This window comes from Balearica regulorum, chromosome 1, assembly GCF_011004875.1.
Source record: "Balearica regulorum gibbericeps isolate bBalReg1 chromosome 1, bBalReg1.pri, whole genome shotgun sequence".
NCBI lineage: Eukaryota > Metazoa > Chordata > Aves > Gruiformes > Gruidae > Balearica > Balearica regulorum.
The window spans coordinates 89972019-89999319 of NC_046184.1; the positions used below are offsets into that span (position 1 = coordinate 89972019).

The following is a 27301-nucleotide window of genomic DNA, read 5'->3' on the forward strand; positions in this document are numbered from 1 at the left end:
AACCTCCCTGTGTCAGCTGGAGCCTTAGGGACTCCTGAGCCCAGTGTGGCTCATAGACCTGTGATCCAAGAGATACATTTGCAGAGGAATGAGAGAACCATATTTCTATAGCATAACATATATATATTTATATATATAAAAATAAAATAAATGAGCTGGCTTGCAACACTAGGTGGCAGAGGTGGGATCTTTTCTGCTCTGAGCGCTGTCCTATAAGGCATTGCTTGTTTAAGTACAGTCGCATTTAGTTGGAGCTGCAGGAGAGAGACAGAGAGATTCTCTGTGTTTACAGCCAGCGCAGGCTACAGCGAGCATCTAACCTGGCCCCCCTTTTCTCCAGCACTTGAAGGGGAGAGTGTGAGGTTATTTGGGAATCTGGCCACCGCAGGTCAGCTTTCGCTGCGACTGGATTGTCAGAGCTGGTAAAGCAGAGCCCAGGGGGACTGAAGGGAGACACGAATCCCATTTTCTGAGAGAAGGGAGAAGAAAAAAAAAAAAAGATAAATTGAGAGAGAGAGAAGCGAAGAGACGGAGAAAAAGGCAGAGGAAGCAGAGTGAGTGAGAGAGAAGCATGAGGACCTACTGGCTGCACAGTATCTGGGTGCTGGGATTCTTCCTGTCCCTCTTCTCCTTGCAAGGTATGTGATGAGTTCTTTCTTGCAACCTCCTCAAACCTCTCTGCTTGAATTGAGGCTGATGGACTGAGGATGGCCTGAAACATGGAGCTGGAAGCTGGAGCTTCCTCTCCCCCAGCTTTCCCCTCCAAACCTCTTCCCCCCCCCCCCCCCCCCCCCCCCCAGGAAATAAGCCAAGGAGAGATTGCTGCTGGTGAATCCTATGGTTAGAGGGCACTGCATGTGACTGACTTTGCTGCTGTATTTATGCTTTTGCAGAGGGGGAGTTGGAGGGGGGGGCAGTAAGATTTGCAAAGGAAAAGAGGGGTAGGTATCCCCTCTACCTGCAGCCACTGTTTCTCAGCACTTTGAGTCACAAATACTGATGCTCCTAGATTCTTCACCTTCCTGAGGAGATAAGTGTTAAGTTTCTTTCGGGGTTTTTTTTTCTGTTTTATTTTTATTTTGGTTTTGCTCAGAGAGGGGGAGGTTAGAGAAACCTATGTTTCTGGTCTGTCTGCAAAAACACTATGTCCTTCCCCTCCATCAGGGAAAAAAAAAGAGTGATGGAGGAAAGACAGGAGAAGAAAATTTGTTGGGTATGGGGTTTTGTTCAGTGGAGAATTGCCAGCTGGGTTTCTTGCTTTAAGAGCCAAGTGTGAGTATGGAATTTAGTTTGAAGTGATGACAGGCATGCTAGCTGGTTTTGAGATGCTTTCTGTAAACAGGAGTTACGGGTTAATGCATCCCATGCTGTATGTATAAATACATGTCACACGTACATATAATCATAGCCCTCCAAATCGCAGCTTGTACATGATCTGCACTCACTTACACACACCAGCGGTCCTTCACACACACACACGCGCGCACACACACACACGCACATATACACACTCATGAATATAGCAAGGAAGACGAATAAACTCACTCTGGCACATGCAGTTCTAGCTCCCTAGCACATGCAATTCCTGGAGTGCCAGTCTGCCTCTCTCATGCTCACGTTCTCTCTTCATCTCCCCCCGTGCTGCTCCTCCAAGCCTTTCCTTGTGGTCTCTCTCCATCCTGCACACTAGTGTTCATGGTTGCTTGCATATAAAAATCCCTTGCCTATCCTGCTGCACCAGTCTTGTGAGCCTGCATGCGTGCACGCATATACACACATGCATAGGTGAATATATAAATAAAGAACATATATGTACTCTATTTGGCCTACTCTGTTCCTCATGGTCTTGCATTTGCAGTGAGCTGCACCCTTAGAGGGTATTTTGCTCTGACTGTCTGCCACACACAGAGCACTTTTCTTTCACTCTTGTGCATACTAGTGCGTGAGTGCTGTGCACGGAGGTGTGCTCAGTCACAGCATCCTCGCTTCCCCTTTGCTCCTACTTTTACACACAATCTTGCATGCACTAGTCTCTTCTATTTTACATCTACTAAGCAAATTCTCATACAGGCATGCTCCCTGTCACACACATGCTTTCTGTTGCAGCCTCACACTTACCTGTCACTACTGCATGCATTCACTGCAAAATTCCTCAGTTTTTGCCACCTTCTCACGTTTACCAAGTGCTCCTTTTCATACAGTCTCGCTACTTCTGTACCTCGGTTGCATACACATGCTTTTCACTGTCACATATTTTCTCTCAAACTTACATTCTCTAAACTCCGGATTGTGAATCTGGCACCAGCACCTTCCAGCTGACTTCCTTGCTGTGAAGTGGCAATTTCTGACAGGAGAGGAGGATTTTTTGCCAGCACATAGGATGTATGTGGAGTGAGAGGAGAAACAGTACTTGTGTAACATAAGTAGCTAATGTCAGCAATGAAGTTGCATAGCTTGATGTGAACTTCCCTCTGCTCTGTAGGAATAGGCACAAACCTGTTAAGGAAGATGGACACTGGCAAATCACATCGACTCTGAACGTTGCCCCTTTCTCTGATGCATGTTTCCTAGCCTGTAGTCAATGGCGCTTGCTCCATGCAGTGTTTCCAAGTCACAAGCCTTCCCCGAGTTGCGACCAGAGCATCCCGATGCTCGCACAACCAGGACCCGGTTTAGTCCTTTTATAGCTGTAGCTTATGCCAGGCTACAGGCATTTGCAGGCTTTTACCTCCTGTTTTAGTGAGTTACTATTGCCACAGTTGTATCTGCCACATATTCTGATTTTGAAGACATCACGGAAGGTCTTTTGAGGGCTGTCTTACCAGGTACCCTCTCAGAAGGCAGAGACATCACAGTTGCCCTCACTGGGTTTTGGGATGGGATGGGGGGGTGGAGGTGGCGGTGTAAACCTGGAGCTGCTTTTTCTACTGCTCCCAAACTTCAGACATGATATAAACCAGACCCAGACCACTGCTGGATCTAGTTTCATAGCCGGGAGTAATTTCCTTTCTCTGGTCTGGAGGGTGAGAGGATGGGGAAGCAGGAATATTGGGGCTGCATGGGAGGAGCAGGGCACTGCAAGCAAGTCTGAAGATATTTGAAGGAGTTAAAAGGGGGGAGTGGGGGGAAGTATTGTGCCCTTTAAAACAAACAAACCCCACAAAACAAGAACCCCAAGCCAAAAACCCCACTTAATTCAAATTCATTGTTATTCACTGAAAGCTGTGGTAACAAGCCTTGAACGCCTCCGTAGCCCTGCTGAGCACGACTCTGTGGAGCTCTTAGCCTAGGAAACTGCAGTAGTGGCTCTGACAGGCAGTGACCCCAGTCGGACTGCGTCCAAGAGCTTTCTGAGCGCATCCCTCCAGAGCCAGCCAGCTGAGCCCGCACCTCTGCAAGCTATCCAAAACTTGTCCGTACCTTCTCTCCCCCTTTTCCTCCCTGTCCACTTGGGGGTGTACGGGTGAACACAAAATCAGCTCCTTGTCTTTTTCTGTTCTCCCAAAGCCACCAAATGTGGGGGTCAAGGGGAGCGATGCCGGCGCTGCTGGGCACGGCTGAGCTGAGGCTGAAAGCAGGCGATGGGGGTGCAGGGGAGGAAGCGCAGCTGAGGCTGGCAGGAGACCTACGGGCTCTGCAGTGCCAAGTGGCCAACACGGGCTGCCTCCTCCAGTGCCTCTGCCAGGGACATGCAATGGGTTGCCTGTCCCCCGCCTGCCTGGGCTCGAGGGCTTTGGCATAGAGGAAGGCTTTGCTCCTTTTTCCCCTAGCTTAGAGGCTCTGAGTCCTGCACAGAGGATTTTTTTCTTCCTTTTTTTGTTTTTTTTTTTTCCCCTGACCACTATGTTTCCTTAATTGAGTGGCTCAGGGTTCTTGTGTCTCCTTGCTGCTGTGCTTCCAGTCCTCGTTCGGAGGCAGGTGGCTCGGAGGTGGGACGGTGGCTCCTCCTGCATGGTGCACTGGCCTTCCTGCCCTGTGGGGGCTGGAGCAATAAAAGTACCTACACACCCCAGCACTGCTGGTGGGTGGGATTTTCTAGTGGCATGCTGCAGCTTTTCCCCTTCAGATGGATTTGTCTCTTAGTGTGGTGTGCCTCGTAGCTTCTGAAAAAGATCAGATTCTTGAATCAGACTCAAAGGCTGAATTTTTCTTTTCCTCTTTTTGGTTGTTTTTTTTTTTTTTTTTTATCCCCCAAGTCAAAAATTGGGTACATGGGGATGGGAAGAGAAGCAAATTATTTGGGTCTATCAAAAATTGCATTTTAATAATTTAGAAGAATTTGATGTTGATTTCTTTGCTTTTACCTACTATTACTCTAACTTAGCTGTCAATATGAAAAGTAATTTTGATTTCCTCCCTCGAGGATTTTATTTAAAAAATGAATGCCTTGACAAATTATACATTTTCTCCAGCATTGCTTTACACTGAAAATTCTTCTAAACAAACTCTTTCCCTTGAAAAATAACAGCTGTTTCAAATCAGCAATTTGCTAAAAAATCCCAGCTTGTTTTAATGAACCTCCCCTACAACCCCACCTCATTGGTTAATTGCAGGAGATTTTGTGCTTTTTTTTTTTTTTTAAAAAAAAGTAAATTAAGATACCTCCAGAGCCAATTTAGTGAAGTAGATGCTTTAGGAAAGGACATGCAGAACTGGTCTGCATAGTACTGGCAGTGTTTATTTATTGTGTATTTTTTGAGCTGTTTCAAGGGTGTTCATAAATGGGGAATGAGTCTGATGAAAGAAATCACAGAAGCACTTGGGTGAGTTGGATGCTTTAGGTTGGTATGTAGTTCAAATGTTATCTGTAAAGTCTCATGTTTTATAACATTACTGGAAAAAGCAGATGTGAAAAATGATGTGTTTGTTAATGTGCAAGGTTTGTGCAATCTATATGGATGGAAGTGCGTACCCAACTGTTTCTGTGCTGATAATGTGTAATGGATGGGGAGAACAGAGGGAGGAGCAGGAATATATGTGTGTGCGAATGGTGACATTGTGGTGTATGGGTAACAGCATGGGGCGATTGTGATGCAGTTCGATAACACCAACTGTCAAAAAAAGACTTTTCCTGCCCTCCTGAATATACTTTTCTTCCTATCTGTTTTCAACTTTCTCTGTCAAATAAGGCAGGAGAAGCTCTCACAGCCTAGACTGTATTGATGAGGTAACGACTCATGCAGCTGTATTGCATTCTCTTAAATGATGAAGAGGCTCAATAACTAAAACAAAACACTTTTCTCCTAGTTTTAAGATGGGGAAGAGGCAGAGAGGGCTTTTTATCTGCAAACAAAGAGCATTAAAAAGATATCTTGAGTGTTTCTTCTAGTCCTATCCCAGTACTTGCAGACCATTTGAGTCAATAATTACCACACCAGTAAGGACCAATTTCCCCTAGTGGTTATAAATCTCAGCACTCAGCCACCCTCTCAGAGGGCTTTATTATGGTAGGCAGAAATTTGCTTCATCTTTCAGTCTCACAGATCTCCTCTCATGCAAGAGTTTTACTAGTCTTGTAACAATTACCATAGTCCCTATGTTTGTGGGAGCTTCTTTTCAGCCTGTGAGCACCCGTATGTATACTAGTGGTCTGAGGAGAAGACGAGCTCTTTAAGAGTTACTCTTTCCATCTCCTTTTCCACCTGTAAGCAATAAATCTTCCAACCAGGGTGATGAATATGGGTGCTGTCATCCTAGGCTGATGGCAGAGCCAATGCTTTAGAAGTTCATATCCTTACTGTGTGCCAGCAGTGCCTCCTATAAGCTTCTGGGTACACCAAAGCCCTTGCCTTGCTGGTGGGGGCTGTCCCCTTCCCCCAGCAGATTTACCCTGTGGAAGAGCATTTTGCTTAGGAATGGGTTAAAGCAGGGACGTTCATGTGTGGGTCCAAATGTGGTGTAGCCCCTGCAGCAGTTGGGTGCTCTGTGCAATTACTTGGAGGGGCTGGGCAGGCTGGTGAGGCAGTGCTGGTGCTGAGGAGCTGTAGCGCTGCTCACTGACCTGTATGCTATGAAGTGGAAACAGGTGGCAAAAGGTGATTAAGAGTGAATGCAAGAGAAGCCTCATTTTCTGGGCAGATCTAAATACCTGACAGGCATTCTTGTGGAAGAGGATGAGCTGAGGTCATTGACTGACAGAAGTGGTTAAAGGACTGAATAATCTGAGTGAAATCCATAGTGGTACCAGAAAAAGGCATCCTGGAAGACTCTGGGGAAAATCTTCCATGTGTGCCTTTGAACATGTGGGCATGTGCTTCACCAAAGATTGTCTCCTTTGCATGCAGGGTGGCTGCTGGGAAGATGCAGAGTTTTGCTGTCTGCAGACCCTGTGGAAGCACAAATATCTTCCTCTTCAGTATCCCCTTTTCCTTAAAGAAGTGTGTGCCATAGTTTTATGTGCCGTTCAGGCTCAATCACCAATGGCTTTGAGAGCTGATATGTTCTTCCTGCTGTCATTTTGTCTGGGATAAAATAAAAAATATCAAGCACAGCACAGACCATCTTGTCCCACTCTGAGAAGGAGTAGATAAGGGCAAGATGGAGATTTTTGTGGGTAAGCATGTGAGAGACAGCCCTCTCCTGGTGTCAGGGAAAGGCAGAGATCCTTGCAGGCAGCATGGAAAGGAAGAAGAAATGCTGGAAATTTGTGATTCTTATGGAAATGGGTTGGAAAAAAAAAGAGAGAAATCCAGGCTTGATTCAGTGCTATGCCATTGCACTATGATGCTTTGGCTGCTGCTGGATATCCTGGAAGCTGAGGCACTTCCCTGTGAGCTCCGTCCAGCAGGATGCCTGCCCATGGGGCAGCACTGCCCTGCTCACCTCTGTGGAAGGAGAGGGGAAAAGCACTGCGGTGGGCTGCTGCTTTAATTTCTCTGAGCCAAAGGTGTATTCTCCCTGGCGAAGGCTTGCAGGGCCCTACAGTGAAGCGTCTTGCTGGCCATATCTGCTGTCTTTAAAGTTTATGGAAAAAATTCTGCACGACTACACACTGGGGGAAAAGGGCCCTTTACACTAGGCCTGCTTATTGGTCACCCACTAGCACAGAATAGGATTTTTCTATGGTTGTCAGCTGTAGAGGTACCAGGCTTTGAATGGCATCTCTGGGAGGAGATGGTTTGGGGATAATGCAAGGATATATGTACTGAATTAAGGCAGGCTGGTGTGTTGCAGGGTTTTTTGAGGGGCTTGTTTGCTTGTTTGTTTTTTAAAAAAGATAGCATCAGAAGGTAGGCTTCAGAGGAAGGTTTTTGGCTTAAAGCAAAGGTGAGCGTAATCAGAGTGGTGGGCTCACAGTCTGGGCTTTTGTGGTTCCTAGGTTATATAAAGCATCCAAAAGAAAATCCTCTGAAGATGGCTTGTGCTTGAAACCTGCTCCCTTCCCTAAGGTCTGCCTCTGTGTGACTTCATGGATGCAGGTTTCTTAATTTCTTTCAAATTTGGCAGAGTGCTCCCACAAAGAAGGTGGCTATCTCCCTATTCTGGTGATGTGCTCTTGGCTATTGGGAGAGGGAACATGAGCAGTGGGATGAGGGAGGGAGCAAGGAAGGAGACAAATGGAAGGCTGTGGAGTTTTCCAACCAGGAAATCAATAGCATATCAGCACGCAGCCACTGGGATATGAGTATGCAATGTAAGTGTGTAATCACAGCTCCCTCCCCTCTGCCCCTTTAGCACTTACATTGATGGTAAGTTGCAGGCTGGAACCAATTAATCCTTACAACCTGCTAGGACAATAACTATTAATATTCTTCTGCATGCCCTCTGGCTGCTGCACCTGCATGGAGCCTGGCTGTGCTTGGCCCTCAGCAGTTGACCCAAAGCTACGTCAAGAGTGAGAGCAAGGGTCTTCCTGACTGAGTGAGCCTTGCAGCCAGTGCACTGCATTACCTGACTCCCACTTGTGTGGGTGTTGGTGAAGCTGATCGCACGGATATATACTTGAGTGTCTGACAAAGGAGGGATTTGCAGGTGAGGATTTGTCTGTGGGAAGGAGGGGTTATTTCAAGGGGCATCTGTGGGTTTTTTGATGTGTAAATGTGTTTAGACTTGTGCCATTGTGGGTCCATCTGCTTGTACAAGTACCTATTCTTTGCTTCGTAAAGCTTCTTTCTTATACGATGGGATCACTTGCATCACAACATCCAGTTTTATTTATGCCTGTATATATGGTCTGTGCATAGAGGTATACTCAGAGGCCTTTTAATATCTCTTCTTTGGATTTTGAGAAGACGCATGTGCAAAACAGAAGGTGATGGTGGAGATATGTGTGCGTGTGCACACGTGTGTGTGCACATGACAAAACACGTAAGTCGTGGTAAATATGCTTGTGCCCTGTTAACAAAACTGGTTCAGAGTTGTGTTTTGTGCAAGGGAGATTTTATGAAGTGTTAGTTCAGTAGGTGAATGCAGCATGATTACTGATAGGGATATCTGTGTAGCTGTGTATGCTTTTGGCGTGACCATTATTCATGGCAGATTTGCATCCTATCTTGACGTGGCGAGCGATTGTTGCAGTGAAACAGAATTGTTACTGTGGCTTGGCTACCTCTCCTCATCTTTTTGTGATAGCCTCAGTGTAAGGTGGCAACTTAGTCACACTTCAGTCACCTGGACATGAAACACAGTGTACAGAGTGGCAAGGACATGTTTGACTCCTGCACTTTCATGGGAGAGTTTCTGGGAATAGGAGGAAGAGGATAAAAAGAGGCTTTCTTAAGCATGCAAGCTGCACTGTTTTAATTAGACTGACATAGTCAAAAATAGTACAACCTGACTGAGCCAACCTTTCTTGCGTAGCTATGCTATTGTGTACTGCATGAGCAAAGGATTCCTGGGCTGGATGCAACCTGAACCAGTAAACCAGCAAGTCTGCACTTTGGCTGTACCTACATTAATACAGTCTTTCTGGTTTAACTACCTTAACAGCATGGATTCTATCCAGCATACCTATGTTTTGTCAAGTTTTGGGTTTAGGTAGCTGAGTAAAAGCAGGATAGACCTGCCTGCAGGCATGACTCTATAAGATGTTCTGCACTACTTCTAGATCTTCTGTAGAGGGAAGGAAATCATTTGTCTGGAAGAGCCTTTGTCGTGTACAAGGGCAAGGGTTAGGGCTTTTCCTAACAGTAATTTTGAAGATTCAAATAAGAAAGTCTTAATCATACTAGCTAAAGTGGTCTAAGAGCTCCCTGTAGTGCAGGCCTGCTAAGAGAAGGAAGGTAGGAAACAGCAAGAGCTAAAGTGAGGGTACAGAACCTCTCCTGTTTCCATCTATCCTAGGTGCTTACTAGTGACTGGTTTGTGTACTATCCAGCAGCCACAGAGTTGCAACAGATTGGGCTGCTAATGAAAAAAAAGTCAGGCTGCAGCATGAGGTAAACGAGCTGTGGCATTGCCCCAGAGGGACCTAGAGCTAAGGTCAGTCTTCCTTCTCTTCTGGTCTGCTGTGTGCATAAAGGAAAGGGAGAAAAGGCCATTCTGGCTGGCTTGCTCTGCCTGTCCTGATGTGAAGCTTTGTAACAGCAGGCTTTTCTTCAGACTTTAAGGGACCGCACAAGACCCCTGCTTGTAGCTCATCCTCTGGTCAACCTGAATAATTTCTGGTCTCTTTGTCTCCTCCTGTTGCTCAAAACAACCCGAACAACCACAAAAAACGTGAAGGAGACAGCCCAAGCTGTCCTTGGTCCTGAAGCGCTGCTTGTGCTGCTGTGAAGGAGGAATGCTGGTGTGAAAGGTGCTGTGGAGACAGGACACTTCAAGCCCCTGCTTTCTTTGCCACATAGCAGGGATCCTTAGAACTCCAGCTCTGAGCTTCATGCGGATCTGAGGATGCTATGTGAGAAGAGGCTTTGAAGCTATTACAGGGGAGGCTTAGGACAACCTTGATCTAGAAGAACCCTTCTTGTGGAGCTGCCACCTTTTCTGGGTGCCTTGGCTATCTCACAGATGTCCTGGGAGCTGTCAGGAACCTTGGAAGGTTTCTTTCTAAACCCTACCTGAAGCTCACCAGAACTTTGTTGAAGGAAACAAAGTTTGTAGAATGTTTCTGCCTCACTGAATTGGCATTTTTTTTTTAATAAGGAAGAAAAGGTGTTTTGTTGGAAAAAATCCAACTTGAGTTTCAAGAACAGATTAGGGCACAAGTGGTTACAGGCTTTTCTACGATGCGTTATCTTCTGTTGTAAGATTACATCAAAGTCTCAACTATCATCTAAAACAAAAAAAGTTCTGAAAATTGTGGCCTTCATAAGTGTGACAAAAAACTTGAATATATAACTGCAGTGCAGCCAGTAGCTGGTATCTGTCTTGAGTCTGCAGACAGCTGAAAGAGTATCCTTGGGGATATATCACTCCATTTATTTCCCTGGGGTGTTACGTCTGACCTTCTTGTGCTAATACCCCTTTGGGAAAGGGTTTTCAATACAGCCAGCAAGGAGTGTGGTAGTCCTGGATCTCTCAACCAAGGGTTGGATGCAGTTTCTCTGAGGTAAAATGCTCAGGGAAACTACTATTGCCATGCTTGCCTTGGTGGCTCGAAAGTAGGAGTGGCCCCTTTTTTGATGGGACCTGCCACTGCTTGATGGGACTGGGACCTGAGAAGTGTGCATCATGTGGAGGAGTTTTAGGTTCTGTTGTAGATTGTGTTGGATAATGGGAATGCTTGTTCAGTTTGGCTTATGACCATTCCTGGACAGACTGGGGATTGGAAACTGGAGAAAACAGTGGAGCAAAGTCATAAGAAGACTCTTCTAAACATGAGTTTTAAAGGCTCTACAGAAGATCTAACCCCAGTCATGTTTGGAGTTGGATCTTCTTGAAAGAGGCCCAGCTGATGTCACTGAGGAGGAGGGAATGTCCGTGGTATGGGACTCATGTCCCGTAGCACTGCTGTGCCTGAACCAGAGAGTGAGCGTGTGCATGTGTCTGCGTGTGCATGGCATGTGCGGGGCCTGTGCTGTGATCACTGGAATTGCAGTCTAGCCAGATAACGAGCTGTTGTTGTTTACAGCGCTTGGTTCCGGGCACTTCAATTCCAGAAAGATGTAAACAAAATTAGAGGGAATTCAGAGGATTGCAAGGAGAATGATTAAGGGGCTGGAGGGACTGACTTATGAGGAATGCTTGTGAGAGCTAAATATATAGCTGTTTTGGCTAAATGACTGAAGAGGAGCTATACTAATGATCTAGGCATACTGGGAAGGCATGAAGAATTGTCTAGTGTGGACTGAGAGCTAGCAGTGTCTCTCATGGTAGAAAACTTGGGGGATGGAAAAGAAAAAAAATGGCAGGAGAGAAAAATACTTAATGGAAGACAAAGATTAGGTGTTGAAATAGCTTTGTTAAGAATTGTGGCAGAATTGCTGTCAATTGGGATATCTGAAGTTTGGCTGGGCAGAGCCCTGGAGAATAATCCATGCACTACAAGCTTGAAAAGGTCCCTCGAGAGACAGTCTAGATGCCTTAATAGATTTTTATGCTGTCATTAATTTCTGAATCACAGCTAATACTTCCAGTCTGACAAAGAACTATATTCTTTAAAGCACTTTTCTTTCTTGCCTTGTATTATTTCTGCTGTGACGCAGATACTGGCGCAAGACAGGCTCACAAGGAAGTCTTCTGCTGTATTAACAGATGAAATCCTGGTTATCAGCTGTTTAACTCAAAGACTCTCTTCCTCTTTCCTTTAGCAGGGTGTTCGTTCAGACTTGTCTAATAGTTGGGCAACAGCAGCCTGCTGGACACCCAGTAAGTTTGAGTCCCAATATCCATAACTTTGTCCTATCGGCTGTGCTAGGCTTTGACAGGTTTCCCATTGCTAGGTATGATACATATATATACCCTGCTCTTTCTTTCTTGCACATTTTCAAAATGGTAACTGAACACTGGACTAGTTCAGGCTGAGAAGCTGATGTAGCTGAGCTTGTAGCATTCCTGGCATGTCATAAGAGCTGAGCCCTCCCAGGGCCATCTGTGAACTGGAGGGAGGTGAGCCCTTGAGGAAGGCAGAGGTGGAACAAGATGGTAAGAGATGACCAAGTTGATCAGTGGCAGGGTGGGGGGAATCAGCTGGTTTGCTCTTACCTCACAACAGAAACTGAATAGTGAAACTAAAGGAGTGGTGTTAGCTGCTCAGTTTAATGCTTTTTTGGGAAGAGAACAGACTGAATTGATAGCAATAGCAAATTTTGTAGTGGTTGCTGTGCTGGCTGGCGCTGTGACCTTCCAGAGGTAAAAGGTATTGCAGCTCGAGTGAAAGAGCCAGGATACCTAATGGGGATTATCCAGAGTGAAGATTATTTGTGCCATGGATGCAGACCCAGAGAGAGTTCATCATAGTTTATTAGCTCAGGTACAGGACTATGCAAATTGCAATCTGTTTCCTGGGCAGGAAGCAAGGAGCGCTATTTTGCATTGCATGCAGTCCAGACTGGTAAGTGTTGCTGGATCTTCCCCAGTTTGTGCAGGGCAAGTTTGATGATCTCAGCAGTGCCAGGGAATAAGGTGTAGAGAAGCCAATTCCGCTTGGACATCGATGCATCTTAGCTTGGACATAGCACTAGCCTTGGAATGTGCAAGGTGGCTGTTGGTAATGACATCTTTATCCCATGCTCCCAAGCAGAGTGGGAGAGCTTGTTAGCTCAAATTTAGTGCAACAGGAGTGCAGTTGGGCTCTAACTCTGAACCAGGGACAAGGAACACTGTAGACTTGGGTTGTCTGCACTGAACTTCCTCATTTTTCCTGTTACAATCGCCTCTTTAAGAAATAACTAAGCCCTGGAAAGAATACAAAAGCCCCCCTTTGGTAGAGTTAGTTGACCCCATTTGTGCCAGAATGGAAAAACTGGACGATGTGAGAAATTCAGTAAAGGATGAAGAAAGGGAGAGGATTGGAGGCTCCAAAGGTGAGAATCTGTATTGGCAGAGATGAGTTGCTGTTGGATGGTAGGACGCATGCTTATGAAGATGGAGAACGGTGACGAGTGGCGTCCCGCAGGGGTCAGTGCTGGGACCAGCACTGTTCAACATCTTTGTCGGTGACGTGGACAGTGGGATCGAGTGCACCCTCAGCAAATTTGCTGACAACACCAAGCTGTGTGGTGTGGTCGACACGCTGGAGGGAAGGGATGCCATCCAGAGGGACCTTGGCAGGCTGGACAGGTGGGCCCGTGCGAACCGCATGAAGTTCAACAAGGCCAAGTGCAAGGTCCTGCACGTGGGTTGGCGCAATCCCAAGCACATCTATAGGCTGGGCGAGGAATGGATTGAAAGCAGCCCTGAGGAGAAGGACTTGGGGATATTGATTGATGAGAAGCTCAACGTGAGCCGGCAGTGTGTGCTTGCAGCCCAGAAAGCCAGCCGTGTCCTGGGCTGCATCCAAAGAGGTGTGACCAGCAGGTTGAGGGAGGTGATCCTGCCCCTCTACTCCGCTCTGGTGAGACCCCACCTGGAGTACTGCGTCCAGCCCTGGGGGCCCCAGTACAGGAGAGACATGGAGCTGTTGCAGCGAGTCCAGAGGAGGGCCACGAAGCTGATCAGAGGGCTGGAGCACCTCTCTTATGAGGACAGGCTGAGAGAGTTGGGGTTGTTCAGCCTGGAGAAAAGGCGGCTCTGGGAAGACCTAATTGTGGCTTACCAGTACCTGAAGGGCCCTACAGGAAAGCTGGTGAGGGACTGTTTATGAGGGAGTGTAGTGACAGGACAAGGGGTCATGGGTTTAAGCTGAAGGAGGGTCAATTTAGATTAGATGTTAGAAAGAAATTCTTTACTGTGAGGGTGGTGAGGCACTGGAACAGGTTGCCCAGAGAGGCTGTGGATGCCCCATCCCTGGAAGTGTTTAAGACCAGGTTGGATGAGGCTTTGGGCAACGTGGTCTAGTGGAGGGTGTCCCTGCCCATGGCAGGGGTCTTGGAACTAGATGGTCTTTGAGGTCCCTTCCAACCCAAACCAGTCTATGATTCTATAACTTGAAATACAGTCACAAAGTCCAATGACCTGCTGTTTTCTAGGTATGCTTTAGGCAATCTGTGTGCCCTCTAGTGGCATAACTCATGGAAGGAGATAGCTGCTGCTGCTACCATTAATAAAAGGCAGTATCTCTTAAAAAGCTGGACTATAAGTTTGGAGCCCAAAGGATGAGGGTTCTCAGTCCTGGCTCACAGCAGAGAGAGGAGTGGAGTGAGAGAGAGATAATTTATCTAGTAATTGTGTTTGTTGCATGCAGCAAATGGATTCGTTACAGCACCTTTTAATCATTGTTCCATGGGATTTTGCTAATCTCATTCTAACCCCTGCAGAACATTTGTTGCTCTGCACCCAGCTGTTGAGTCAGAGCGTGATGCTGCTGTCTCCTTTAGATACTGGTGCAATGGCATAGCAGCAGGAGGCCTCGAAACAGATTTCTGAAACTGGTTGTACAGGATAGAGCTGTGGGGTTGCTCTGTGGGTTGCATGAACTGTAACTCTGAAAGGAAAAGAGAGACCCAGAGTGCTATAAGGAAGAGGGCAATTGGTGGCAAACTTGTGGTTGTATTGCTATATGCTGAATTTTTGTAGAAAAAGCTAAGCATTTCAAAGCCAAAATCTAAAATAACCTAGGTATCCATTCTCTAAAATTCCTGGTCTAGATATCTAACAGCAGCACTATTTAATTGCTATCTTCACAGGAAGGGAGAATCTTCTCAAACAAGAGGTGAAAATATTTGTTTTGATTTACTGTTATTCACATGTTTGAAGTGAAAAAAGTAGATTGACAATATTTAGTAACTAATTTTGTTAGTAGTCAGAGTTGGTGCTGTAAAAATGATCATGCAAATACACTAAACCAGAAACTTCTTGGGAAAATGTGGATGTTTAATGAAAACTGGTACAAGGAAGGATTTCTCATGGCTAGGATGGCCTTGCTGAAAGAAGCTGTGTTGGTTTTGCGTGGCAAGGTTTTGGTAGCGGGGGGGCTACAGGGGTGGCTTCTGTGAGAAGCTGCTAGAAGCTACCCCTGTGTCTGATAGAGCCAATGCCAGCCGGCTCCTAGACGGACCCGCCGCTGGCCAAGGCCAAGCCAATCAGCGCCTCTGTGATAACATATTTAAGAAAGACAAAAACAGTTAGAGAGCGCTTTTGCAGCCAGAGAGAGGAGGGAGAAGATGTAAGAACATCTGCAGACACCAAGGTCAGTGAAGAAGGAGGGGGAGGAGGTGCTCCAGGCGCCGGAGCAAGATCCCCCTGCAGCCCGTGGTGAAGACCATGGTGAAGCAGGCTGTCCCCCTGCAGCCCATGGAGGGAGGATGAGGGGGTGTAGAGATTCCACCTGCAGCCCGTGGAGGACCCCACGCCGGAGCAGGTGGAGACACCTGAAGGAGGCTGTGGCCCCGTGGGAAGCCCGCGCTGGAGCAAGCTCCTGGCAGGACCTGTGGATCCGTGGAGAGAGGAGCCCACGCCAGAGCAGGTTTGCTGACAGGACTTGTGACCCCGTGGGGGACCCACGCTGGAGCAGTTTGCTCCTGAAGGTCTGCACCCCGTGGAGGAGACTCACGTTGGAGAAGGCCGTGAAGGACTGTCTCCCGTGAGAGGGACCCCACGCTGGAGCAGGGGAACAATGAGTCCTCCCCCTGAGGATGAAGAAGCGGCAGAAACACCGCGTGAGGAACTGACCGTAACCCCCACTCCCCGTTCCCCTGTGCCGCTGGGGGGGGCGGAGGTTGAAGCCGGGAGTGAAGTTGAGCCCGGGAAGATGGGAGGGGTGGGGGAAGGTGTTTTAAGATTTTGGTTTTATTTCTCATTCCTCTGCTCTGTTTTGCTTAGTAATAAATAAGATGAATTCCCTCTCTAAGTTCGGTCTGTTTTGCTCGTGATGATAATTAGAGAATGATCTCTCCCTGTCCTTATCTCGACCCGTAAGTTTTTTTTTTCATTGTACTTTCTCTCCCCTGTCTAATGAAAGAGGGGAGTGATAGAGCGGCTCTGGTGGGCACCTGGCCCTCAGCCAGGGTCAACCCACCACAGTCCTTTTTGGCGCCCAACGTGGGGCACGAGAAAATCGAGATAAGGATAGTAATGGGAAGAGGTAACGGGCAAAACATTGACTGAACGTAACTTGAGAGTGATACAGTGGTGAAGGGACTAGAGATAGATTTTGTGTGTAGATTGTCCACTCTTGTTTGGTGTTGTGATAGTGTTGTTTTGATGTTGGTGTGGGGAATTCTTTTTTTTTTCTTTTTCTTTGTTGATGTGATTAGTGTTTGTGAAGTTTTGTGTTGAATGTATATTTTAATGGTAATTCTTAAATATGTGATTCACAGAGGCGAGGGGTGGAATGTGTTGGTTTTGCGTGGCAAGGTTTTGGTAGCGGGGGGGCTACAGGGGTGGCTTCTGTGAGAAGCTGCTAGAAGCTACCCCTGTGTCTGATAGAGCCAATGCCAGCCGGCTCCTAGACGGACCCGCCGCTGGCCAAGGCCAAGCCAATCAGCGCCTCTGTGATAACATATTTAAGAAAGACAAAAACAGTTAGAGAGCGCTTTTGCAGCCAGAGAGAGGAGGGAGAAGATGTAAGAACATCTGCAGACACCAAGGTCAGTGAAGAAGGAGGGGGAGGAGGTGCTCCAGGCGCCGGAGCAAGATCCCCCTGCAGCCCGTGGTGAAGACCATGGTGAAGCAGGCTGTCCCCCTGCAGCCCATGGAGGGAGGATGAGGGGGTGTAGAGATTCCACCTGCAGCCCGTGGAGGACCCCACGCCGGAGCAGGTGGAGACACCTGAAGGAGGCTGTGGCCCCGTGGGAAGCCCGCGCTGGAGCAAGCTCCTGGCAGGACCTGTGGATCCGTGGAGAGAGGAGCCCACGCCAGAGCAGGTTTGCTGACAGGACTTGTGACCCCGTGGGGGACCCACGCTGGAGCAGTTTGCTCCTGAAGGTCTGCACCCCGTGGAGGAGACTCACGTTGGAGAAGGCCGTGAAGGACTGTCTCCCGTGAGAGGGACCCCACGCTGGAGCAGGGGAACAATGAGTCCTCCCCCTGAGGATGAAGAAGCGGCAGAAACACCGCGTGAGGAACTGACCGTAACCCCCACTCCCCGTCCCCCTGTGCCGCTGAGGGGGGCGGAGGTTGAAGCCGGGAGTGAAGTTGAGCCCGGGAAGATGGGAGGGGTGGGGGAAGGTGTTTTAAGATTTTGGTTTTATTTCTCATTCCTCTGCTCTGTTTTGCTTAGTAATAAATAAGATGAATTCCCTCTCTAAGTTCGGTCTGTTTTGCTCGTGATGATAATTAGAGAATGATCTCTCCCTGTCCTTATCTCGACCCGTAAGTTTTTTTTTTCATTGTACTTTTTCTCCCCTGTCTAATGAAAGAGGGGAGTGATAGAGCGGCTCTGGTGGGCACCTGGCCCTCAGCCAGGGTCAACCCACCACAGAAGCAGAGACTGATTCTAAGCCACTGCAATATGAGACAGCCAGGTTTATGTTTCTGCTCAAAAAAAAGAGTAGAATCTGGAACATGGTTATCCCACAGCACACTATTGCCTGGAATCTGATCCGCTTTGGAGAGGTCTCTTTTTCTTTCCAAGTCACATTTTTAGCCACCATACATGTTAGAATTAGAGCTCTATGAGTTCCAGCATTCAGTATAGGGCTTACATTAATTGCTAGGTAGGAGGTAGGAAAAGATCTGCACCTGCCACACAGACACAGGGGAAAAAGCTCATGCTGCCTAGGGCACACAAGCTCCATGTCTCTGATTTGCCTTGCTGCACTGGAGGGCAGGCTGTGGGAGAGCCTCCACTTGTCACAGCGGATGGCTGGGAAGTGCTTCTTGGCTCTGAGGGCAGACGTGGCAGCAGCAGGACGCAGTCCTTGCAGGTATTTCAGTAGGCGATACAGTGGGGATGGTGCTGTGGCCATTAAAAGTTTAAAAAAAAAAAAAAAAAAAAAAAAGAAAAATTTATCAAAAAAAATAGAAAACGTCCAAATTCCTGATCAAATCCCTGTGTGGTGCCCTTGGCAGATTTGGAGGTGGGCAGCTCTGTCGCATTTGTAAAACATGTGGTGCAGTGTCTGCTCTGCAGCCTCCAGTCAGTATGGCCAATTCCCTTTTTGCTCCTCGTGTTGGCTTGCTAGAGCTGCAAGCAAGGGGGAGACTTTGGTCTTTTTCATATTCCTGCATAAAACTTCAAATATCCCAGTTTATCAATTTCCTGCTACTGCAGCTTTCTGACCAAAACAAGGGACCAAAGATGTGCTTATAGCAAAGCAGAGTAGCCCAACAGCTTCTATGACGTCTACCTCCTGTACCAAGGTCATTCCTAGAAGGTATGACCTAATGTTTTCAGAAACCATGAATTCTGCATTGAAGTTGAAGTTCTGGTCTGTGGCCTTATTTGTGGTTGTGGAGAAGAAAATTGCCTAAGATATCTTAAGGGGCTTTTTGCCCCACCCCCACCCCCCTTTTTTTTTGGGGGGGGGGGGGAGGGCAGGGGTTGTGTGGAAAAACAAGGAAGAAAAAAAAGTAGCTATAGGGTCTATTTGTCTGGTTTAGGTAGACCCAATGTGGAGTCCCTAATCCAATTTCAAGGAGCAGAGGCTTCAGGCTGGATTTATACTGTCTCTCTCTAGGACATTAAAGATGTGTCGTTTGATTTAGTTGTCCTCTGCAGTCCCTATTCCAACTTGAGGCTAAGAAAATTCTAAACTGGTACATTTCTGTGAAGGGAAGAAAAAGGGGAAATGAGTTGCAATGCACGTGGTTTTTGATCAAAGACCATTCAGCCCTCCTGAGTAAGGATAACTTTACCTTTCTGCTGACATTGTGAAATGCAGTTTGTTCCTATCTGGCTTGTTCCTTTTATTAAGGGTACTCCAAATGAAGGATCTTCAATCCTCCCCATGATGATAGCAAATTTCTTATGGGGTCTGATGTGGGGCTTAAGGGTTGTATCTGGATAGCTAGGCACATTATTTAGCTTGAAGAAACTATAGAACTGGTGATACAAGCACAAGAAGCAAAGCATCTACCTGAATTTTCAGATTCAATAATGTCTTGCAGTGCAGGCTGGCAGTTAGAAGAAACGCTTTTTAACATAAACTTGGGCAACTTTGAGTTGCAAATGACTGAGACAATAAAACACACATTGCTACTTTCAGGAGGACCCTTTTAAAGCTGGAACTGCACTTTGAATTAACTCTACCATATATGGCCAAAGTCAAAACTGCATAAAACTTTGATATTTTAACACTTTAAAAATGTATCAGAAAGTCTTATTCATACATCTTCACTGAAAATTTCATGAATTGCACATTTCCTGGTGTTAGATGTTCAATAAACTTAAATAATGCAGCAATTTACATCTGGAATGTTTGCTTTAAAATAGAAGATTGGCTACTTGTCTTCTGGATTGAGAATGCTCTTCATTTTATGCCTTCAACAATTAGAATGGACACTTTTGTTCTTCTGAAACTGTTGGAGATCTGTACTGACCCCATAGTAGCACAAGCCTGGCATCAGGAAGATATATCAGCATATAGCTGGGCATAAGTCTCCCATTTGTTTGAGCTTGATGTTGCATCCCAGTTCGTTTTGTGGGTATCAACATTTAATCTGTTCAGAAATTTTCCATCAAAACTTTTCTGTATTTTAGTGTCTTCCCAGCTAATAGGGGAACTTGAGGGCAGAGGCAGAGCAAGCTTGAATGAAACCAGTTTGTGAAATCCAGGATGGAAGTTATTAGCACAGAGTACTTGCCGTACAGGAGTTGCTGGGAACCTCTTCTTTGGATGTTAAAGACCTAAGGTGAGCTCCTAGTTTGAGAGGATGAATATATCCGATGTTCTGGAGCACCCTACTCATCTCAAGCAGTGTACTATTTCCATGCCCTGTCCTCAATTTGGTAAACACTGGTTTTTGCCTTTATCTGACTGACCTCAGAGAAATAACCTGTGGGGTGAAGAAGGAGACTTTAAATAAAGCTCTCTGGAGTTTTTCCCTCCCTTTCAGTAATCTAATTTCAAAGTTCTTCATGGTCACCTAGTCTTTTAATCCTCCTTGTCCTTACTGCAAACAAGGTTAGGGTGTATGCATGCTCTATCACATTCCTGCTTTTCCATAAATGATCTCCATGCTCAACTATAGATGAACAGTAAGGAGGAAAAAATGGAGTCCAAGATACCTATGGCAATCCTAGGACAGCACTGCTGCAGACAAGTATCTATTCTTAAGGTGATCTGCTGGCCATGGCGGTTTATGAGGGGAATTTTAAAATTGCTTCAAACATACCAAGCAGTGCTTATCATCAGGAGATAACTTCCACTTCCTCCTGCAATACTGCTGAGTGATCTCCATCACCAGTCACATCTAAAAGTATTAAAAAAATAAAAGGTACATACTATACCTTCATCTGCCAGCACCTTAACAAAAATAAGCCAGGCCTTGTTAATGCCAGCTGACCACATACAAACCAAAGGCTAAGATATTTTCCTAAAGTGATGAGCTCAGTCAGTGGCAGAGCAGAACCTGGTGGACCCATTCTCTGTCTAATCCCCTTGCACCAGCGCTCCTGCACCAGGGGCAGGACTTCCCTAGTTTGGGGCTCCTTGGGCACCAAAACAGGCAGTGCTGGGGACAGAAAAGGTGAAGCAGAGCTGTGAGGCACAGGGAAGCGGTCAAGGAGAGGGAGACTCCCTGGTGTCTGTAACAAGATGTGTGGGAGATGTCTGGGGGAAGGAACAGGGGGGCACATTTGACAGCGGTGTGCGGAGGAGGGGAACAGGAGTGCATCTGACAAGCTTTTGAAGCCCTGTTTGCTTAATGGGAGCTCCTGCAAAGGCACAGGCTGCGTAAGCCATCAAGAGAAGAAGGCTTCTCCCAGGGCCCTTGCAGCTGCACTGGGCTATGATAACAGAAATTAACTTCATCTCCTTTGTCTTGCTATCCAAGTGCCCCAGAATAGTAGTTATGAAAACAGTGCTGTTTAATATTGTCTTTGATCGAGCAATCCGACGGGAGCCCTGGGCTTGTTCTGCTCGGCTTTGTTAGTTTCAGACCCTAAGGCAACAAGCCGTTGCCTTCAAAGCCTAGGCAGGGATGCATTAAGTGTGAAGTGCGCAGCAGAAATCCCAGTTTGTCAATTCAAATGGCACTCACCTAGCAGCAATGCCTGCATATTTAAATTTGCAGCAAAGTGTGGGAAGCAGGGCGCACACAGCTATCCCCTCTAGAAAGAGCGTGTCTTGGGAGCTGGCAAACAAGGCAACACCCTCAAAAGGAAACAATGCAGGGTGGATTTTTCCTGTTGTTATCCCGTACTAATATGCTGGCTTTTTTGCATTTGCTGCCAGCTGGTCTCCCAGTACATTTACAGCTGGGTGGACTTCAAAGTGTGTGCTGCAGGAGGACAACATCGCTAGAGAAGGAGGTTCCTGTTTGTCTCCTTCACCCACCTACAGTAGAGGTATGAGTCTTTCCCTCGGCTGCCATGCAGGCACTGCATGTACACCTTGGCCAACACCTCCATTTTAGTCAGATACAAGCACTGGAGGGCATCAAATCTCTGACTGATGTAGCCACCAAAAGTCAGCTCTTGGAGAGACTCACTTGCTACCTCATCAGCAAATGATATGAAGACAGTTACTGAAAAAGATGAAAACTGGTGGTGGTGTGCAGGGGCAGCTTGTGAGAACCAGAAGGGCAGAAATAGCTCATCTGTTTCTAGATAAGTGGCTACCTGAATGCTGTGTAACTCATGGACCCAAATGCAGGGACTACACACCAGTCAGCCTCACGTCCACCCCTGGGAAGGTGATGGAACAGTTCATTCTGGGCATCATCTTTAAGCATGTGGAAGAAAAGAAGGTTATCGTGGGTGGTCAACATGGATTCACCAAGGGGAAATCATGCCTAACCAATCTGATAGCCTTCTGTGATGGCATGACCAGCTGGGTGGATGAGGGAAGAGCGGTGGATGTTGTCTACCTCAGCTTCAGCAAGGCTTTTGACACTGTCTCCCATAACATCCTCACAGGCAAGCTTAGGAAGTGTGGTTTAGATGAGTGGACAGTGAGGTGAGTTGAGAACTGGCTGAATGGCAGAGCTCAGAGGGTTGTGATAAGTGGTGCGGAGTCTAGTTGGAGGCCTGTAGCTAGTGGTGTGCCCCAGGGGTCAGTACTGGATCTGATCTTATTCAACATATCCATCATTGATCTGGGTGGAGGGACAGAGCATACCCTCAGCAAGTTTGCTGACAATATAAAACTGGGAGGAGTGGCCGATACACCAGAAGGCTGCACTGCCATTCAGTGAGACCTGGACAGGCTGGAGAGGTGGGCAGAGAGGGACCTAATGAACTTCAATAAGGGCAAGTGTAGGGCCCTCCACCTAGGGAGGAATAACCCCAAGCACCAGTACAGGTTAGGGGTTGACCTGCTGGGAGGCAGTACTGCAGAGAAGGACCTGGAAGTCCTGGTGGACAAGATAACCATGAGCCAACCATGTGTCCTTGTGGCCAAGAAGGCCAATGGTATCCTGGGGCGCATTAAGAAGAGCATGGCCAGCAGGCTGAGGGAGGTTATCCTCCCCCTCTACTCTGCCCTGGTGAGGCCACACCTGGAGTGCTGTGTCCAGTTCTGGGCTCCCCAGTTCAAGACAGACAGGCAACTACTGGAGAGAGTCTAGCAGAGGGCTACAAAGATGATTAGGGGACTGGAGCATCTCTCATGAAAAAAGGCTGAGAGCTGGGTCTGTTTAGCCTGGAGAAGAGAAGACTGAGAGCGGATCTCATCAATGCTTATAAATATCTGAAGGGTGGATGTCAAGAGGATGGGACCAGACTCTTTTCAGTGGTGCCCAGTGACAGGACAAGGGGCAATAGGCACAAACTGTAACCCGGGAAGGTCCATCTGAACATGAGGAAAAACTTCTTTACTCTCAGGGTGACAGAGCACTGGAACAAGCTGCCCAGAGAGGTTGTGGAGTCTCCCTCTCTGGGGATATTCAAACCCCACCTGAACATGATCCTGTGCAACCTGCTCTAGGTGATCCTGCTTTAGCGGTGGGGGGGTTAGATTAGATGATCTCTAGATGTTCCTTCCAAACCCTACCATTCCGTGACTAATGATCTTTTTGCAGGCAATGCTGAAAGATAGGACTATGTGCTGAGCCATGGACTGGTGCACTTCTGTTTAGTTTCTTTCAATGCTTAATTACAAGACTCGCTCTGCTGTTTTCCCTCTCTGTAAAACAGTCATGTGATCAACTTCAACTGGGTGATTGTATAGGGTTCATGAAAGTTATAAATAGGGCAGTGACTCTTCTACTACCTTGAAGAGCCCACTTGTCAGTTTACCTGGGACTGGTGACCATGGTGCTTAACCTAAATCTTTAAGTCTGTGTAAGCTATGTCGAGGGTAGGTTTGATTATGAAGTATCCTGGAACCTGGTGTGCTACTTTCCCCTTATTATTGAAACTGTGAAGTCCCACTGAAATACAGGGCTACCATATGTATCATGTTTTAGATATACAATTTATTGTAATAAAATTTGGGAAGTTGGAGGAGTTTCAGAAGCAAGTAGGTTAGTGCTAATATTTCATATGACAAGAATAACACTTGCCATTACTGTAGTCAGGGTAAAATTTAGACAGGCTGCATAAACGCTTCAGGTATATGCTCTCTCGAGTCTGGCACAAGCCAATTCATGTTTGTTTTCCAGGACTAGGTATTCCCGAGCATTTTCTGAGAGGAAAAAAGTAGAACAAGGATCTTTCTTCTGTCCTAGCAGTGCTTGTCTGGAGGAGGTCTTGTTATGTGCAGTGATGCTCAACGCTTCTCTTCAGTTTAGCAGGAAACCAAAGTGACTAACCCTACAGCATGCTCCCCCATATATTTTAGGAAGGATCAGGAAAAAATCTGGACAGCAGTTGGAGCTCTTCTGAGAGACTCTGGTTCATTGCTTACCTCTTGAAATTATTGCTGTTTCTTTGATTGTATTCCAGTAGGATTTGTGTTTTCTTCTCTGTACCATGTAAGGCAGCACAGTGACGGTGAGAAAACTTCATTGATCAAACAAGCAAGAGGAACATAAATGATGGCAAAAGCTGTGTCCATTAAAGCTAACTGAGAACTGCAGAGGAGGGAGTTACTTTGCTGTGATGAAATAATTTATGTTCCCTCTCTGAACCTGCTCAAAAGACAACCACAGTTTAAAAAAGCTCTAGTGACCTTAGTGCTAAGAGACAAGACTTTGGGGTCCCCATCTAGTTTTGTCTGTGATAGGAACTACTCCTGTCTCACCACTTCAGTGTTCCCTTCTTTTAAAAGAGCATGGGGATCTTGGAGAATTTTAAGAGGTTTCAGATAGTCAGATGCTGAAGAAGTACAAAGAACTTCAGATTATGTGTTACAGGAATAAAGATTCAATGTGTAACTTCTAGCTTCAGATCTCAGGAAATGCTCCTGGATGCAAAGGAGGGGGATGGAGGGGCAAAGGAGGCTGGAAATTAAAATAAGCCAATATCCAAAACTATATTTTAATTGAATTTTCAATATCTTCACCTTGGACATTATCATACCAGACATTAAAGCTATACACATTATTCTGTAACCATATACTAGCCACAAAAAAAGCACCAGCTATTAAAATGGGAGAGTATAAAAAGCTCTTTCAGTGTGCCTTCCAAATTGTTCAATACTGTTGCTCATGCAATATTTTCTATTTCCGAAATCTTAGAAGCCTGGAATTAAGTAAAGCAAAAGCCTTTTTAGGTTGGCAAGGCAATTCCTCCCCACTTGACCAGTGCAAGCTCTTTCAGTACAATGACAGTTAAAATCAGCCCCCTCAAATCCATGCTGTTTAATTACAAAGGAAAGCCACAGTACTTCAGAACAGAAAGATATGCATTTGTTAAGATACTGGACTGATCCTTGGGGGAGCTGAGCTTAATTCCTGCCTTTGCCACAGGCTTTCTTTAAGTCAGTCCATTAATCAGTTTATGCCTTAGCTTACCTGTCTATGCAATGAAGACAAAGGAAGTTCCAGCCCCATCTTCCCCATACATAAAAGATGTTTTCTCTGTGATGGGTCCCAATCTTCCCTCTGCCTTCTTATTGTTCTTTGGTATAAAGGTGCCTCCCTTCTAAAAGTGAAGTTCAGCTGATCCAGCCTTTTTTCAATGTTTCTCTAGCTCCACAGATAAACGTGGCACTATACTGACTTAAACTGAGACAAAGTCTTTGCCATAAGAACTTGCAGAAGTTAAATCTACTGGATCATTCAATCCATCTTGCTGATTATCATCACTTGCACCTTGTGGAGCAGAGTGGTAGTCTGCAAATAGTTAAGGATGCAATTAAATTTTCATTATGAGGTTAATCTTTGTTCCTTGATACGCATCGTAGGCTATGAAGAACTGGTCAGTTTTGAGGATGACTTAGGATTTTTTTCTTTTTTTACTGAAGTTCAGGTCAACTGGATGATATTTTCCTGACTTTTATGTGTGTTTAAAAAAAAAAAAAAGTGTATGCAATTTTAACTGTAAAAGTATTGTTGAAAGCATAAAGAATCTCTTTCCCACCTCTAGTTGTAGTAACAACATGGAATAAGGGGAGGGAAGGAGAGGCATTTTGTTTTCCTGGAATTGTTGATTCAAGATCAACAGAGTTGGACTAAAGATGAGTCAACTAGGCTTTAACTTTTAAAGTTAGGATTCTAAATAATGAGATGAAAATGGTTCATTGACTTGTTCTGGTGAGCAACTTCTGGAGGTGTAGGCTTTCATTTAAAAAAAAAAAAAACAAACACAACAAAAAAAACCAACACACAAAAAACCATGTAATACTGTCTCTGTAACCTGTCTCTATCCCTTTTCCCATATCAAGAGTGAACTTGTTGCCATCACAGATCCTTGGAGATATCTGTCATTAGTGAAAGGCGAAAAGTTTCCACTAAGTACTAATTAGAGAAGCTGATTGGAAATTGCCACTTTTGTAAATCGGCATTTTTCAAAGGTTCTCAAGTCATGGGTCCTTGCTTTGGGCAGGGGGAAAGGTGAGACAATTACCTTTCTGTTCTAACTTCCTATGGCCAGGAGAATAGGAAGAAGGGTGGTCACTTCTGTTTTGGTCTTCTGTCATCAAAGAGCATGGCTGCACCATTCTTCTATGGCTCTCCTCAAACATTTACAACCTGCAGCAATGTTGGAGCTGTGGACTGGCTGGGTCATAAGAGAGTGGAGATTGTGATGCACATTTAGAGTGAGGCTATGCAGGGAGAAGATAATAAGCGAGGCTGTGGAGCTGGACCCGTTGGTGCCCCTTCCCTGGCTGGCCAAGGCCACATGCATGGCCTACTGAACACACTGGAGTTTACCGCAACATCCTTTTAAAATCTTTGTTTTGCTCCATTCCCTCTTCCCTTACCTCTTACCTTTTTTAGCTTTTGCAAGATGTCTTGGCAAAACAAGGGTTCTTCAAAACCACTCTCAACCAGAGTTGGCATTTTCTTGTGTTTGCAATAGCCTGATGAGACAATGTGGGAGTGAGGTTGCCACACTTCTCCTGTATTTCGTAAGAGGAAGCAAAAATCTCCAGTGACAAACTATTCTTCTTATATGTTGTGACAACGACTGGAAGCAATTCTGTTCAGTCACTGAACTCACCTTGACTCATCTCATGTAAATGCCATAATTCAGAAGTTCTTAAACAGTGGTCTGCAATACACAGCCATTGCCTCTGGATCTATATCATCTGTTGTGTTTTCAGCTAACTGATGGCAAAGGTGCAGGGTATCCCTAGGTAAACAAAAGGCAAGCTCTGAATTATCAATTCAATAGTTCTGGAGCTATGGTTTCTTTGCCAAGAACAAGGCTTCTGTATTACCGGCCTAGTGTGTAATTAGTGACTAATGGAACGACAACCCCCAGTATATTAATTGCTATTGTAGCTGTATACAGAGCATTGTTCTCTCTGTGACAGACATATAAATTGTGTGCAACTACATTGTCCCTTCCAGAGTAGCTTTCTCTAGAGTTAGGTGTCAATAATGAAATGCAGCTGTTACTTGACGACGGGTAATGTTATCTCTAAGGGCTTGTCTAGGCAGTAGCACATGGGAAAGTTGATCTGAATTAAGTAACAAGGTGCGTTTCAAGTGGATTACGTAAACTGTATTAAACTACGCGTGCACACACACACTCGTTCAGAATTAGAAGTGGCCTTCATTTGATTTCATTTAATTTTCCTTTAAAGGGAAATAAACTAAATCAAATTAAAGCCACTTTATTTCTGGCTGAAAGTGTGAACATTAATTTTTCCTGTGATCCAGAGTAAAA

At 45.9% G+C, this 27301-nt stretch overlaps 1 protein-coding gene across 2 annotated transcripts in view; it reads left to right on the forward strand.

The window, feature by feature from the left end:
* The first annotated feature begins 207 nt into the window (after window positions 1–207).
* LSAMP (limbic system associated membrane protein) overlaps window positions 208–27301 on the forward strand; it is a 1022906-nt gene continuing 995812 nt past the window's right edge. Inside the window, exon 1 of one of the 2 annotated variants that reach the window (XM_075765473.1) lies at window positions 208–638. In XM_075765473.1, coding sequence (XP_075621588.1) covers window positions 572–638 — 67 coding nt within the window. In that variant the 5' untranslated portion in view covers window positions 208–571. The remainder of the gene's footprint in view (window positions 639–27301) is intronic. The other variant, XM_075765451.1, reaches the window with a different exon arrangement.